The sequence below is a fragment of the Arachis stenosperma genome, chromosome 3, assembly GCF_014773155.1.
Source record: "Arachis stenosperma cultivar V10309 chromosome 3, arast.V10309.gnm1.PFL2, whole genome shotgun sequence".
Taxonomy (NCBI): Eukaryota; Viridiplantae; Streptophyta; class Magnoliopsida; order Fabales; family Fabaceae; genus Arachis; species Arachis stenosperma.
The window spans coordinates 90,755,969-90,771,040 of NC_080379.1; the positions used below are offsets into that span (position 1 = coordinate 90,755,969).

At 34.9% G+C, this 15,072-nt stretch overlaps 1 protein-coding gene across 1 annotated transcript; it reads left to right on the forward strand.

The window, feature by feature from the left end:
• Positions 1 to 5,059: 5,059 nt before the first annotated feature.
• LOC130968710 (probable inositol transporter 2) lies at positions 5,060 to 11,811 on the forward strand. The gene is made up of 6 exons (XM_057894120.1): positions 5,060 to 5,345; positions 5,827 to 5,897; positions 9,005 to 9,340; positions 9,608 to 9,715; positions 9,820 to 10,419; positions 11,081 to 11,811. Exons 1-6 carry the CDS (start codon positions 5,213 to 5,215, stop codon positions 11,552 to 11,554), a joined length of 1,722 nt encoding a protein of 573 aa, XP_057750103.1. The 5' UTR covers positions 5,060 to 5,212; the 3' UTR covers positions 11,555 to 11,811.
• Positions 11,812 to 15,072: the final 3,261 nt, after the last annotated feature.

Consider the following 15,072-nt stretch of genomic DNA (forward strand, 5'->3'; position numbering starts at 1 on the left):
CCATCGACTCAAACATTACTTAGGAGGCTCCTTGGAGGAGCACAGAGTGATCTACAAGCCCAACTAAAGATGAAGGAATGTCTATCTAATGACAATAAAGAAGCGCTAGTTGGGAGGCACCCCAACACTTTATCCTTTTTGATTTAATTGCTTTTCTTAGATGTAGTTTAAATTATGTGAACTAGATAGCTTAATTTTCAGTAATTAGGATTATTTTACAATTGTAGATTAGAAAGTTTGATGTTAGCTTTGATAGTTAGATCTTCTTTACACTCTTTTTTTCTTTCTTTTTATTTGGGATTTGCAACTTGATGAATGCATAACTAATGATGAGTGAATGGGCTGAGAACTAGCTAAAGTGCTAAGTTTGGTGTGGCCTCTCACCCACTTAATCTAGGCTTACAAACAATTAACAAGTTTGATTTTGAAGAGTAAGCCCAGAGATTAAGTTTGGTGTGGCCACCACCAATGATAACATAGCATCCCAAATCACCCAATTTGAAAGCACTTAATATTTTGGGTAAGGAATGAACGTGATTTAATGAGTTCAGAGGAGTTTAGAATCAAAAGAAAATAAAAAGATTGATGTTATTCCACTCTTATGAACACATTAAATACACAATGATGAAATTAATTTATAAAGATGCCAAGGAATAAAGTTTGGTGTCCCAAGGGACACCCATCAGTTGCAACCCAATTACTCTTGATGAGAAGGAATGTGAAGGGGTTATTTTATCATCACTAATGGGTTCAATTTCAATTTTAGGACAGAAGATGGGGCCCACATGGTAAACAACTCACAAAACAAGGAAGTCAAAGTGTACTTGCACTTTGGAACTCAACACACGCAGAAGACACAGTGAGAAAAGAGTTGGCGCCTCTTCCCACGCTAGGCGCCACTTCCCAATGTGGGAAAACATTTAATCCCTTTTATTTCCCACCTTCGAACAACATCATTCACCCATTATAAAAGCCTCACTCCCCATCTCTTCCCCCTTCAATAACCCCTACAACACTCACCTTCGCATCTCCTTTCATCTTCTACTATCCCCTATTTTCTTTCTTTTTCTTGATTGGGACAATCAAGTCCTAAGTTTGGTGTTGGAGCAAAACCTTGTTTTGCCTTCTCTTTCTTTCTCAACCCCCTATTTTTTTCACACTCTTCCAACCTAATGGCACCACCAAAAAGCTCAGCCTCAAAGAAAAAAAGAACCAGGGAACTAACCTCTAAATCCTCAAGCTCCTTCAATACCTACAAGTTCATCTCCGCATTCAACCAAAACCAATTTTATGGTTGGGTGAGTGAGAGGGAAATCATTCCAGAAGTTGGATTTCAACTAGGGAGGAATGAACACATCAAAATCAACATTGAGATTGAACAGAGGGGTTGGTCACTCCTGTGCAATCCACCAAGGAAAGTGGTAGAATGCTTGGTGAGGGAGTTTTATGCCAACACGGTACCTCAACCAGGGCAACATTATGGCTACATTAGCTATGTGAGGGATAAATCTGTTGACTACAGCCCCTCTAGCATAGAAAGAATGCTAATGGTGAAGAGGGCAAGCTCCACTCAGAGCTATGAAGAGAGAATGAAGCAACAAGACCCTGGGTTTGAGGAGATTTTGAGCGAAATATGTGTGATGAACGTGCAGTGGATCAATGACAAGGATGGGATACCCAACCAATTGAGGAGAAGAGATTTGAGCCCCCAAGCTAGAGGGTGGCTAGAATTTGTGAGGAAATCCCTAATCCCCACATCCAACACTTCGGAGGTGACCAAGGAGAGAGCTGTGCTCATCTACAGCATCATGAGAGGAGAGAACATCAATATGGGGGAGATGATTGCCAACAACATCAACAAAGTATTGAAAAACACCAGTGACAACACAAGGTTGGCATTCCCCAGCCTCATACAAAAGCTATGTGATGAGGCTGGAGTTGAAAAGATTATTGATGAGGTGCTTGTGAAGCAAGATAAGTTCATCACTGCCAAGAAGATGGCAAAAGTGGTGGCTGTCCACCCACTCAACAGGGCTAGAGAACGAAGAGCCCATGCTCATGAACCACAACAACAACAACAACAATAAGAGGGGGAGGCACAAGAACAACCTCAATTTTTAGCACTTCAACCACCACCACCACAATACCAATATCAACAATTTCCAGAGAGATTCAATTGGGAACAAATACAAGGAGATGTACACCAAATGAGGGGAGATCTACACCACTTGAGGGAAGATGTCAATCAATTCAAGGAAGCTCAGTAACAACAATAGAGCCAAGCCAACCAAAACATTCAACAACTCCAAGAGAGTTGGGAGCATATGAGGAAGGAGCAGCAAGAACAATTTGACTGGGGAGAGGTGCGAAGCGCACTGAACAAAATAGGAGAGCAAGCATATCTCTCTTCATGAGTAATTAGACCAAGGAATTGGCTATTGATCAAGATTTGAGAGATTGAGTCACCAAGGGATTGGGGCTCAATAAATCAAGATTCCTAAGAGGTCAATGAGTTGCATGATTGAAGAAGATATAAGCTAGATTTGATCCAAAGAGACAACATCTCCCAATCTCAATGAATTTCCCCACTCTTATCTATCCATTTCTTTATAGCTTAATTTTACATTCTGCAATTCTCCATTCCCATTTACATTCAAGTCATTTATGATTCAGCACTTTACATTCTGCAATTTCTAATTCTACACTTTATTACTTTTCTTTATATTCTAGTCATTTACATTTATGCCATTTACAATTCTGCACTTCACAATCTTATTGATCCACTTGACTAATTCATCAATCAATTAAAACTGCTTGGATTTGCCAATCTCTATGGATACGATCCCACTCCTCTGTGAGTTATTACTTGGCGATAATTTTGGTGCGCTTGCCAAAAGAACTCGTTCACTAAATTTTTAAAAGGGGTAGTGAATCGAAGTCATCACATACCCAAAATTACCTATTTCAAAATAAGCACTAAGTAAGTTTATCCTACTAAAAGTTCTACTCATGTAGATATGGAAAGTATACAACAAATAACAGTCCAAAGTGAAATGCAATCACAATGACCATCTATCAAGTCCACACAGAACATACAAAATATATATGAAAATTAGGCACTTGACTTGTCTAGCAATAGAGTAAAGAAAACTAGCTCTGCCTAGAAAGGCTTTTTGTCGAGATCTCATTACATAACAACGGTGGCAGAGGTCTCAAAACCAGCTCGTCCCTGCATGAGCAGTGAAAGGAGTTAGGGGTTTGCAGCAATGGAAGGGAGCGGCAATGGAGGGAGCATTGACGAAGGGTTTGCGAGGGATAGTGAGTGCCAAGGGAGTCACCATCAGAGAAAGTCATCGCTGAGAAGACGGTTAAAGGTTTTTGGTGGGAGCAGCGTTAGTGGGAGTGCCGGAAGAGGGGTGCCGAGGAGGCATTACGAGCGCCGGCGATGTTCTTCGGAGTGCTGAGGGTTTTTCGTGGAGTGACCTCAATGTTTAAGGTTATTTTCTAGTGAGAAGCATAAAAGGGTTTATAGGAAACGGCCAAAAGAGTTTTGAACAAAAGTTTTGAAAGTTTTCTGAATGAAAGCTTTTTTTGGGGAACTTTTTGGCCACGTTTTTGAAGCGTGCCAAAAGAGTTATAGGAAACGGTCACGCGTTTAAAATGTCGCTATAACGAAACCAAGTCGCCACGCTTCAAAAGCATCCCTGTTTCTGTCTAGTCTCAAAAGCGTGGTCAAATCTTTAATCAATTGCCACCCTCATAAAAGCATGGTCATTGATCCTTTTCACCACGCTTTTAAAGCGTGACAAAAAAAAGTGACCCTTATAAAAGCGTGGTCATTGATCCCATTTGGCCACGCTTTTAAAGCGTGGCAAGAAAAAGGTGGGCCACAAGCCTATTTTAGCTACAAAATGACAATGGTAAAAATCGTTCTTTAAAAATTATTGTAAAAATCGTTGCCTATTAGGGTAACAAGAGCAATGGTGTTTTTTGTTATTGTTACTTTAGGTAAAAAACCGTTGCCTATTAGTATTGGTAACAACCACATATACAACAGTTCAAAAATTATTGTCAAAGCGTTGTCTAAAGTTTTGAAAACAGTTTTTCGATTTATGGCAATAGTCTTTTATCGTTACGAAAATCCTTATCTGTTATAGTGTATGCCAAGAAAGGATCAATTTAAGTGGTTTTAAGGGTGTTCCTATGTGAAGAAGTTTCCATAGACAGTATCAATGTCGAAGAGGTGCTAACCTAGATCCCTAGTTGATACAATTCTAGTGGTTGAGAGAGACGGACTTCCAATCGGCGACGAACTAAAATAATTACATAGGGAGTACTTATAAAAAACTTTTGATAATCAATTAAATAGATGTTAAAAATGTAATGGTTAGGCTAAATTGTATATTTGGAATTTCATATCCGTTATTTATAGTACACGACAAAAAATCTGCTGAGGATCTTAAGTTAATCCGTGTCAAATTTAAGCTAAATATAAGTAGAATTTGCAGTTAGTTAGGTCAAAAAAATTGATAGTAGCTTGCATTATGACGCCTCTTTTTCTTTGAAAGTTATGTAAAATCATGATACATGGAGTTAAATTTAATCCAATGTAGACTATAGTCTGTGCTCTTAAAATCTTCAAGCCAACCAAGTTGACTTGTATACCTTGCTCAGATGTTTACTGTTTACTTAAATCCCAAATAATAATAATAATAATAATAATTAAAGGAAAAAGAAAAACCACAAGAACTCCAGAATTAACTTTTAATAATACTCATTAAAGAACATAGGTATCGCCAAAATACGAAATTTGAACTTCGAAGTAGTGATGATTTTCGCTTTGACCATTTTAGCCATTTCCGGCTTTATTTTACTTTATTTTTTCGGCTTTAATAATAAATAGTGTGGAAAATTGATCACGTACTATATAGTCTATCTTTTCTTTGACGTAATATAATAATTTAAAAAATAAAATAAAATTTGTTAAGTCAATTATTAGTGTCCAAATTCGTCATCTCAACATTTTTTTCCAATTATAAATACACTGCATCCCTTATGCCTCTTCCTCCCACACTCAACACACTCTTGCTCAAAGCAAGAACAATATATACTTTCTTGTTTTTTCCTTTCTTCTTCTGTCTTTAGAAATCGAATACAAACATAGCTTTAGTTTGGTGAAGAGAAGTTATAATAAAAAGAAAAGGAAGGAACCATGGAAGGAGGCATACCAGAAGCTGATATGTCTGCTTTCAGAGAATGTTTGGCACTTTCTTGGAAGAATCCATATGTTCTTCGTCTTGCTTTCTCTGCTGGGATTGGTGGCCTTCTCTTTGGCTACGACACAGGTAATTCAAAATAAATTCAAAAAATTTTTTTTATAAAGAATTTTAAATAAATAAACTATTATGTCCGTGTATATTTTGTGTGTTATTAATATTGTAATCACAACTTATTTTCTCATCATCTCTCAAATTTTATTCTTCCTTTATTTCTATTTTCTAGCTAGCTAGCTCCCTCCTATATATATGTTTTATATTTTTTATTTTATTTTTCTTGTTTGAAAGAGAGCTGCCTTCTTCCTTTATATATATATGACCCATTTCTCTGTTTTCTCTCCCTCTGTTAAACTCTTAACTATCACCCATGTAAACTTTCTTATACATAATAATAATAATAATTTGTAGACTTAATACTTGATTTTTAGTGCTACTAGACTATATAATTTTTTTTATTTATTATTTTTACTATTGCAAACACATATTATATTGTTGTTAGTATATTGACACGTTGGTAAATATTTTTATTATTAAAATTATAATTATGCAGGAGTTATATCTGGGGCTCTTCTATATATCAGAGATGACTTCAAAGCGGTAGACAAAAAGACTTGGCTTCAGGTATACATTAGAGGGAGATATATATAATAATTTTCTCTCATCAAACACTTTTGCAGTCAAAATGTTGAAAAATCAATGAGCACTAATATTGTTATGGGTTTAGTTAATACGTGCATAAAGACATAAGTTAAAATTTCTATTAAAACATTTTAATAAAAAATACAAATTTTAGTTTTTAATTCATTTATAAAAAAAACTCAAAAATTAATAGAATTTATTATTTTTAATTAATAATATTTTTAATTATTAATATAATTTTTTAATTTAATAATTTAATAATATATTTTTATTTCATATTTTTAAATATTATTAATTAATTATTAACCAAAAATAATAAATTTTATTAATTTTTTAATTTTTAATTTATTATGTATTTATTAAAATAAAAAAATTAATTATTTTTACTTATAATAACTTTAAGAGCACATGATAGCTAAAGTTTATTATTATTTGTGTGTTGTGAATCCCAATCTCCACTTGCTCGAATAGACTTTAAGGCCCTTACGCCTTCTCTGCTATTTACAGCCACAACGTAACCTACCAATACTTGCAGGGAAAAAACAGACACATAGTTTTCTGATGTTTTGTTTCGAATGCCCCCCTTTGACAATTAAACATCGCCCGAGTCCAAAATGTTGCATCATCGCTGAAAACATTGCAAACTCTTGCTCTATCTATCTATTTATTTATTTAGTTAAAACCTTCCTTTTGTTTCTTTTTACAACTATGAAACTTTTATTTTATAAATTTAATTTTAATACAAGAATAGTTAAAGTGCAAATTTTTTACATAATCACTGATTACTAAAATAGTTATTTCTACTAATATTACAATACACAATTAAAAAAATATATAAAACTTTTGCACTATAGGTTAAAATTCATTTACTATTTTATTTTATTTTGTTTTGTTTTATGATATGTATATGCTGTTTCTTAAAATTTCTTTAGGGGTTAAACCTTTCAGATTGGTTTTTGCAGATATAATATTCATCGGAAGAGATCCGATCCATAAAAAAATCAAATAATATTTACCATAATTTTAATTTTCAAATTTCTTACATTTTCCTAATTATTCTACTTTAATGATTTAATCTATGTTTTTATCTATATAAAAATGTTTTACATGACAGCTAATCAAGTAAATCTGTCTTAGGTTTAAAAACTGCAATCAACTATCTAATGATAATTGCTTTTATCATTCTATCCAATACATGGGGAAAATGGCTAAATCATAAATTAACTTCACTCACAAGATTGGAAATCCAAATTTTGAAAACTCCTTTGGTAAGGGAGGATAGTATCATATACTACAATTTTCAAGGGCTTAATTAAGATTTGTAGCCTAATTTGTGTGAATAAAAAATAAGATTGTAATTTTAATGCACTTCAGAACGTAACAAAATTTATATTATAAACTAATTAAATTCATGTATTTGGATCATTTTTTAAAATAATAAACTTAAAAATTAGTTATCTTTTATAATGTATTAATATATGATCTAACTAAATATTTGCATAAAATTATTTTACGCCGCATGAAAATTAAATTTAATAATAATACATTAACTATGTAATAGAACCGGAATTAGATTCGTTTTTTCATTTCTCTTAACTTTTATTTATTTATTTATTTATTTATTTATTTATTTTTTGGTCTATCGCCCTTCTTTGTCCATGAAGTATAACCTCCACATAAGTTTTTTTCTTTTTCTTTTTTATAATAATTTTCTGTGTACTTTTTTAAGTTCTTTTTTATTTTTCGGGTTGTGTTTGATGCCCCACATAAGTTGACAAGTGTCCGAATCATGTTTCACTTCAACAATTGTAGGCTTCATATACAGTTGGCCCAATAGCAGTTGCCGCCCAGTGGACCCAATTAATATCCCCAAACCCCATTGTATTCTTAACTCCATCATTCACTTAAAGCAACCCTAGTAATAATAGATGGGACCCTCTTAATTATGCCTGTAATTCAATAACTCTTTTATTATACCAAAAGTAATTTTCTGAGTCCATGTCTATATAAAAATGCATATTTACAAGTCAATTTCACGAAAATGAAGACACCAAACGAATTTCACGAAAATCATGTGACGGACCTCTTTTTACGGATCACATAAAAATTAACCTTCTTTTATGAGCTTAAAGTTAGTTTACTATACCAACCACCGATCTATTGGTTTTATATGTTTTATTGGGCCTCAGCCACTTCTCTTTATCCAATGAAAGAAACCCTTTATTCTTTCTTCAAAAATGTTCTTTCTGTTCACACCCAAAGAAAAAAAAACTCTGCGAAGATAAACAACCTTATCCTGGGTATGAGACCAGCTTTAGTCAATCAATAGTTATAAACCCATTGATGTGTGTAGTAAAATGAGGAATATGTATTTACTATGTGTAGTTTATTATGCAGTTCCGGCCTCTGGGCTCAAATTCGAGTGAAATATAAATGGGAAGCAGCAAATTTAGGGGTTGGAAAGAAAAGAGAGGAGTCAATATTGAATTAATTTCAAGATTCAAATAAATATTTTCTTTTTTTTTTTAATTAACTTCATGTTTATATATTATTAATGTAATTATTTTAAGTTTACATATAATAGTGTATTATCGAATAATTTAAGGAGTTTTGAAATCTTATACGTAGATAGCATACAAAATTTTCGATAAGAGTATCCAATTTGAAAAATAACACACAAGATTATATTGAACTTAACTTTCCAAACACACTATAATGATGGTTCTATAAAACTTTTATTATTTAAAAATGATTTTTAAAATTTAATTAAATAATCAGTTATCATAATAAAAGCATCAATTTTATTTAAAGTAGTATAATAAAAAAAATTTATAAAAGATCAAATACGTATTTTTATATACGATGATGGATTAATACCGATTTTGGTATACACCTAGTTGGCATTGTTAATAAAAATAACATCTTCTTACACTATCAGTTTTGAATAGTAGTATAATCCAAAGTAGTATAATCCAAAGAATTCAATCTTTATATTCACCTAAGAAGATAAAGATCTGCCCGTACGAGTTTCGGTATGCAATGAATATCACATTGTCTAATTTGTAAATATAAATGGAACATGGTGACAGGAAGCCATAGTAAGTACGGCACTAGCTGGAGCTATCATAGGAGCTGCAGTTGGTGGATGGATCAATGATCGATTTGGAAGGAGAATAGCAATCATTCTTGCAGATGCACTCTTTCTGACAGGTGCAATCATCATGGCTGCAGCAACAAATCCTGCTATTCTCATTGTTGGTCGAGTTTTCGTTGGACTCGGCGTTGGCATGGCTTCGATGGCATCCCCATTGTACATCTCAGAAGCTTCTCCGACCAGAGTTCGCGGTGCTCTTGTTAGTCTCAACAGTTTTCTCATCACCGGGGGGCAATTCCTCTCGTACCTCATCAACTTGGCCTTCACTAAGGTGAGTCGTTATTGACGGACAAAGACTAATATACAGTTGTTTTCATGCGGAGTTTAGAGTTGATAATCCTTAGATAATTTGACATGTTTGAATAAATTGTCATATAATGAATCTCAACTATCAATTCCACGTTAAGACAATTGCACACGAGTTTCCATGTTATTGAAATATGTTAAGTGATTAATTTTGTATAGTACGTCGAGCCAACTCACATATGTGGCTTTAACGTGAATTCTAATGAGAATTTGTGGATGAATTTTCATTCAGGCACCAGGGACATGGAGGTGGATGTTAGGGGTAGCAGCAGTACCTGCAATAGTGCAGATCATACTAATGTTTTCGCTTCCAGAATCGCCTCGTTGGCTGTACCGGAAGGTAAGTTCATTGGTTTATTCATCAATCATCATTAACCACCACTAACTACATTTTCAGCTTATGAATTACTAACTCTTCTCCTTCCATTTACAATAACATAACAGGGTAGGTATGAGGAAGGGCAGGCAATTCTTAAGAAAATCTACCCACCCGAGGACGTGGAAGGCGAAATCCAAGCTTTGAAGGAATCAGTTGACTTGGAGATCAAGGAATCCGAGTCGTCAGAGAAAATCAACATGATGAAACTCTTGAAAACCACAGCTGTAAGAAGAGGTTTATATGCAGGAATGGGCCTCCAAATCTTCCAGCAATTTGTTGGTATCAACACTGTGATGTACTACAGTCCCACCATTGTTCAGTTGGCTGGTTTTGCATCTAACAGAACAGCACTACTTCTGTCACTCATCACATCTGGCCTCAATGCATTTGGTTCAATTCTGAGCATATATTTCATTGATAAGACCGGTAGGAAGAAGCTTGCTCTCATCAGTTTGTCCGGCGTCGTGGTGGCTCTGGCTCTCCTAACTGTCACTTTCCGTGAGAGTGAGATTCACTCTCCAATGGTCAGTGCCATTGAAACATCTCATTTCAATACCACCTGCCCTGACTTCACATCAGCCGTAGACCCTGGTAGATGGACTTGTATGACATGCTTAAAGGCTTCATCACCATCTTGCGGCTTTTGCGCTGCTCCTAATGACAAGGTGATTATGTTTGTGCCATCATCTTCGATCAAGTACTTATCACTAGACCAAAATATACATGGTGCATGCCATAATGGCTTTGGTGGTTATATAACTTCGACAATACTTAAACATTGTTGCCAAAATTAAAGTCACGCTTTTCTATATTTTTGCAACACTTTTTACCTTTATTTTTCAAACTAAAAAGTGTTTTTGAATATTTAAAAAATCGTTACTTTAATTTTAGCAACACTTTTTAACTGTAGCCAAAGTTGTATAGCCAATGTAGTTACAATAATGATAACCACCATAGACTCCACCAACGCGCACTTATCACTAGGGAAGGAGGAAGTGTCCTTTGGTCCACTACCATTTCAACTAAAGCTTTGCATGCTCTCAAAACTATATCTAAGTTGCTCCACCCGTTATCGGCATCAAGGGATGGAATATTAAGGCCATTGCATACTTACAAAAACACTTGCTAAATAATACCAAGTTTAATATGTTAAAATCTATATGGAATCTCTACAATAAGGTAGAAACTTAACATCCTTATGTTATTTATGTACATTCTTGTGTATTCCTTAACAACAGTAAGCCTTTTACAAATGGGTGGAGACAACAGAAGTATCCTATTGTAAGCCATTGTGTTCCTAACACTAAAATGTATTCAATTTTGCAGCTCTTACCTGGGGCATGTTTGATCTCCAATGACACATCAAAGGACATATGTGGCAATGATCACAGGTCATGGTACACAAGGGGATGCCCAAGCAAATTCGGTTGGGCAGCACTTATAGGCCTTGCACTCTACATCATATTCTTCTCACCAGGAATGGGAACTGTTCCATGGGTTGTGAACTCTGAGATCTACCCTTTAAGGTACAGAGGAGTCTGTGGAGGAATGGCATCCACAACAGTTTGGGTGTCAAATCTCATTGTTTCACAGTCATTTTTATCACTTACACAAGCTATTGGGACAGCATGGACATTCATGATGTTTGGGATTGTAGCTATTGTGGGCATTTTCTTTGTCATCATTTTTGTCCCAGAGACTAAAGGAGTTCCAATGGAGGAAGTAGAGAAGATGCTGGAACAAAGATCTGTGCAGTTCAAGTTTTGGCAAAAGAGGAATTCAGTATCTGAAAAATACTGATTCAAGGGGAAAGAAGGAAACAAAAATTCGTGTGTTTGTGAACTGTTAGTGATACAGGCTTGTAAAAGTAGATTGGGTACTATGGTTTCTATTTGGGTTATTAAGCAATAGTTAGCATTTTAGTTTAGATGCTTAGTTGATTATTATTAGTTGGTTACTGATGGGAATCCTTTTTACCAAATCCACACGAGATGGAAAAAAGAAAGGATTGATAATACTATTTAATTGGTAATCAATAAGAAAATTATGTTAAGTGATCTCAATTGCATTGTATTTTTCCCTTAATATCTTCATTGTTGACGTTAAACTAAAAAAGGAAGATTCCTATCTATCAGTCTGTCACAAAATCCAAACATTTTGAATTGGTTACTACTTTTTCCTTTATATATGTTTACAGCAGTACCCGAACATAACACATCCATACTTGATCATACTATTTTTCCCTGCTTTGATCAAGTGGACTGATATTATTTCCTAAATCCTAACACCCCTGACCCCCCCCCCCCCCCCTTTTCCAACCTCCCCTTTTTGTCTTCTCTAATCAAACTTGACAATTCACTTAACATGATTTTAGGTGAATTTTGAATCATAAAACTAAACATGTAAACTCGACTCAATTGAGGACCTAACATACAATACCACGCATTAAGTCAAGCTTTGATAACCTCATATAATCATATATGTAAATCTACATGGAAGGGAACATTCAAGACATTAAGCATATGCGTAACAAAACCAGTTACATATTTGTTAAAAAGGAAAGAAATACATCTGGAACAGGTACAAAGTTTTAATGTTTTTTGACATCCAATATCAATGTCAAACAGCTCAGACTAGGAAACAAAATATCTACTTTTCTGTTTTCTACCTCAGTTGGCAGATGAGAAACAGCATCTAATTGTTATGCACCTGCATCAGTAGACATGGTTTGTCGATGTAACTCCTCATGTGCATTCCTCAGAAATTGATCCCAACCACTTCCTGGGGCAGTATCCAAGTAATCATATGGAACAGCAGTTTGAAGCCTGGCCTAACAACACAATGATCAATTGATCATAAATAATTCTGAACTCTGCATCCCCTCCTTCACTGTAGATATGCTCTAATTCATCCCACGCACCAACTAAAATTAATATTAAAAAGAAACAAATTTATATATCTAAGATCATGTAGAAATTTAACAATGTATAGTTAGTAAGCTGGGGTTAAATTTTGGTTATACATGCAAACCACTTGTGGAGCACATGAATACCCTGGTGCTGAGGCTTAATCATGTTGAGTGTACTCGTTCCTTGAGAGAGGCAAAAACAATTCGTATCTTTTTTAACGAGTTTGCTTGGAATTGATGCCCGACCGGAAAGGGACATGCATTATGGAAAATTCTCAAGTAGTACTATGTATACTATCAACACAACATATTTTTAGCCATACCACAACTATCCTCATATCCTATCATTTCTCAATCCAACCACATCATGCAAAAACCCCTACTATACATCAACAAGTTTAACATGTTCTTACTCAATATACATATACACACATATCATCATCAACTCATCACTTATAATCCATTCAATAAGCACCAAAACCAAAACACCCTTAATATGAAGGTTACTAAGTATCAAATATATTCATTCATTTCTGATGAGTTTGGAAAACTCTTATTTAATTTTGATGATGAACAAACATTATTAAAATATTTAATTATAAAATTATTAATTTGATCTTAATTCATATTTGCTTCATTAATAATTTTGTTGTGCAGATTTTATGTTGGGCCGAAAAATGAGTTTCTGGTTTAAGCCCAATAATCAGCCTTATTGCATATTAAGTGGCTGAATTTTTATATTGATGGGCCAAGCTCAATGATGTTACAACCAAGTCCATGGTTAATTTTGATGAAAGTTTCCTATGCTTAATCCGAAATCAAATTCATCAGGAAAGCAAATGTTACTAAATGGGCCTGATTTAATTATTGTTGTAACTAAGCCCAATTCCATTTGAGATGAAAATTCCTCATGCTTTGACCGAATCCATGAGGCAAAGAAAAACAAAGCCTTATTTGCTTCCAACGGATTCCACTACAAGGATTTCAAAATTAATTTAAGCATTGGGAACATAAGCAAGTGAGAGAAGATTGATTTGACTAAAGGCATCATTACTACACGCCACTCTAAGGGAAGCAAAAAGCTACTTTCAATTAATTAGTTTAACCACTTTGAATTGCTTTTCTTCAGATTCTCTTTTCTCTCTCATCTCTCTCTTGTTTCTTCTTCGGTCCTTGTCCAGGAAAGCTATGGACGCTATGTTCATCTACAAAGAAAAAGAAGAAGTTGCATGCATAAACACCATCAAGCTAATGATGGCAAGAAAAACACAAAAATATAGTGGCTGAGATTCTTATCACATATGGTAAGATATGGTGATGATATCTTAGCCTCTCCATACCAAAAATGGAGGATGAAGATTCGGCCAGCTTGGGTGAGATTCTTGAAGCATGGCTTGTCTTTGATTCTGCTCAACCACCACAGGGAGTAGCTAGAGTGGCGAAGTGATGGTTGAGGCAGAGATTGAAGCAGATGAAGTCATCATCATCATGAAGCATCAAGGGCCAGAAATCCATCTTGGAGAGGAAGCCAAGGATGGAGTGCCCAGATTGATGAAGAGTGATGATCAAGGAAGGACTAGAGGTAATTGCATGTTGGGTTTTGCATGGTTATCTCTTCTCTCTCTATGTGGCCGAACCGGTTCTGTTTGTTGAAGGAGGAAGAAGTTGGTTCGGTTTTGGCTTCAATAAGTGGAGGCTCCCCTCTTCTATAATAAGGGTGGACAACCACTGTTTGAAGCAAGGAGAAAAATTTGAGAGTGCAAGGCACAGAGTTCTCAGAGCTACCTGAGCTAACAGTTTTCTCTTCTCCTTCAATGTTTTCAGTTTAGTATTTTTCTGTTTAATTTTGTCATGTCTTGAGTCTCATGAAAAAAAGGCAAACAAGTGAGGTTTGTATGAAAAAGCCATAGAGCGGAAAAAGGCAGAGAGTGCAAAATTAAAAGAAAAAGCCATAGATGTCTTAGAGGTCCTTTGTTCATCTATGTTGTGTTTCATAATTCTGTGGGAATCCCCTTGTAAGTTGGGTTAGCACTTTACAAGTTGTAATCAGATTGATTATAATGAAATTCCATCATGTTTGTGATGGAGACTGGATGTAGGCTGCACTACACTTAGCAGCTGAACCAGGATATGTCTGGGTGTGATCTTCCTTCTCTCTCTACTCTATTTCTGTTTTCTACTACACAGGAGCAAAAACCAGAATTATCTCGTGCCAAGTGACGAGACAAAAAGAAAAGTCTTGTGGCTAGGGACGAGACAAAACAAAAAGTCTCGTGTGCAGTGAAGAGATAAAAAGAGTAAAAGTTTTCAGAATTAGTCTGACAAGTCAGCAAGTGTTATCAAGCAAAAAATGGGACTAAGATTCAACCCCCCTTCCCTTAGCCACTGAAACCATCAATTGGTATCAGAG

Coding starts and splice junctions, on each gene's coding strand:
- LOC130968710 (XM_057894120.1), top strand. CDS start 5,213: ATGGAAGGAGGCATACCAGAAGCTGATATGTCTGCTTTCAGAGAATGT. Junction 5,898..9,004: donor ACAAAAAGACTTGGCTTCAG/GTATACATTAGA, acceptor ACATGGTGACAG/GAAGCCATAGTAAGTACGGC. Junction 9,341..9,607: donor TCAACTTGGCCTTCACTAAG/GTGAGTCGTTAT, acceptor ATTTTCATTCAG/GCACCAGGGACATGGAGGTG.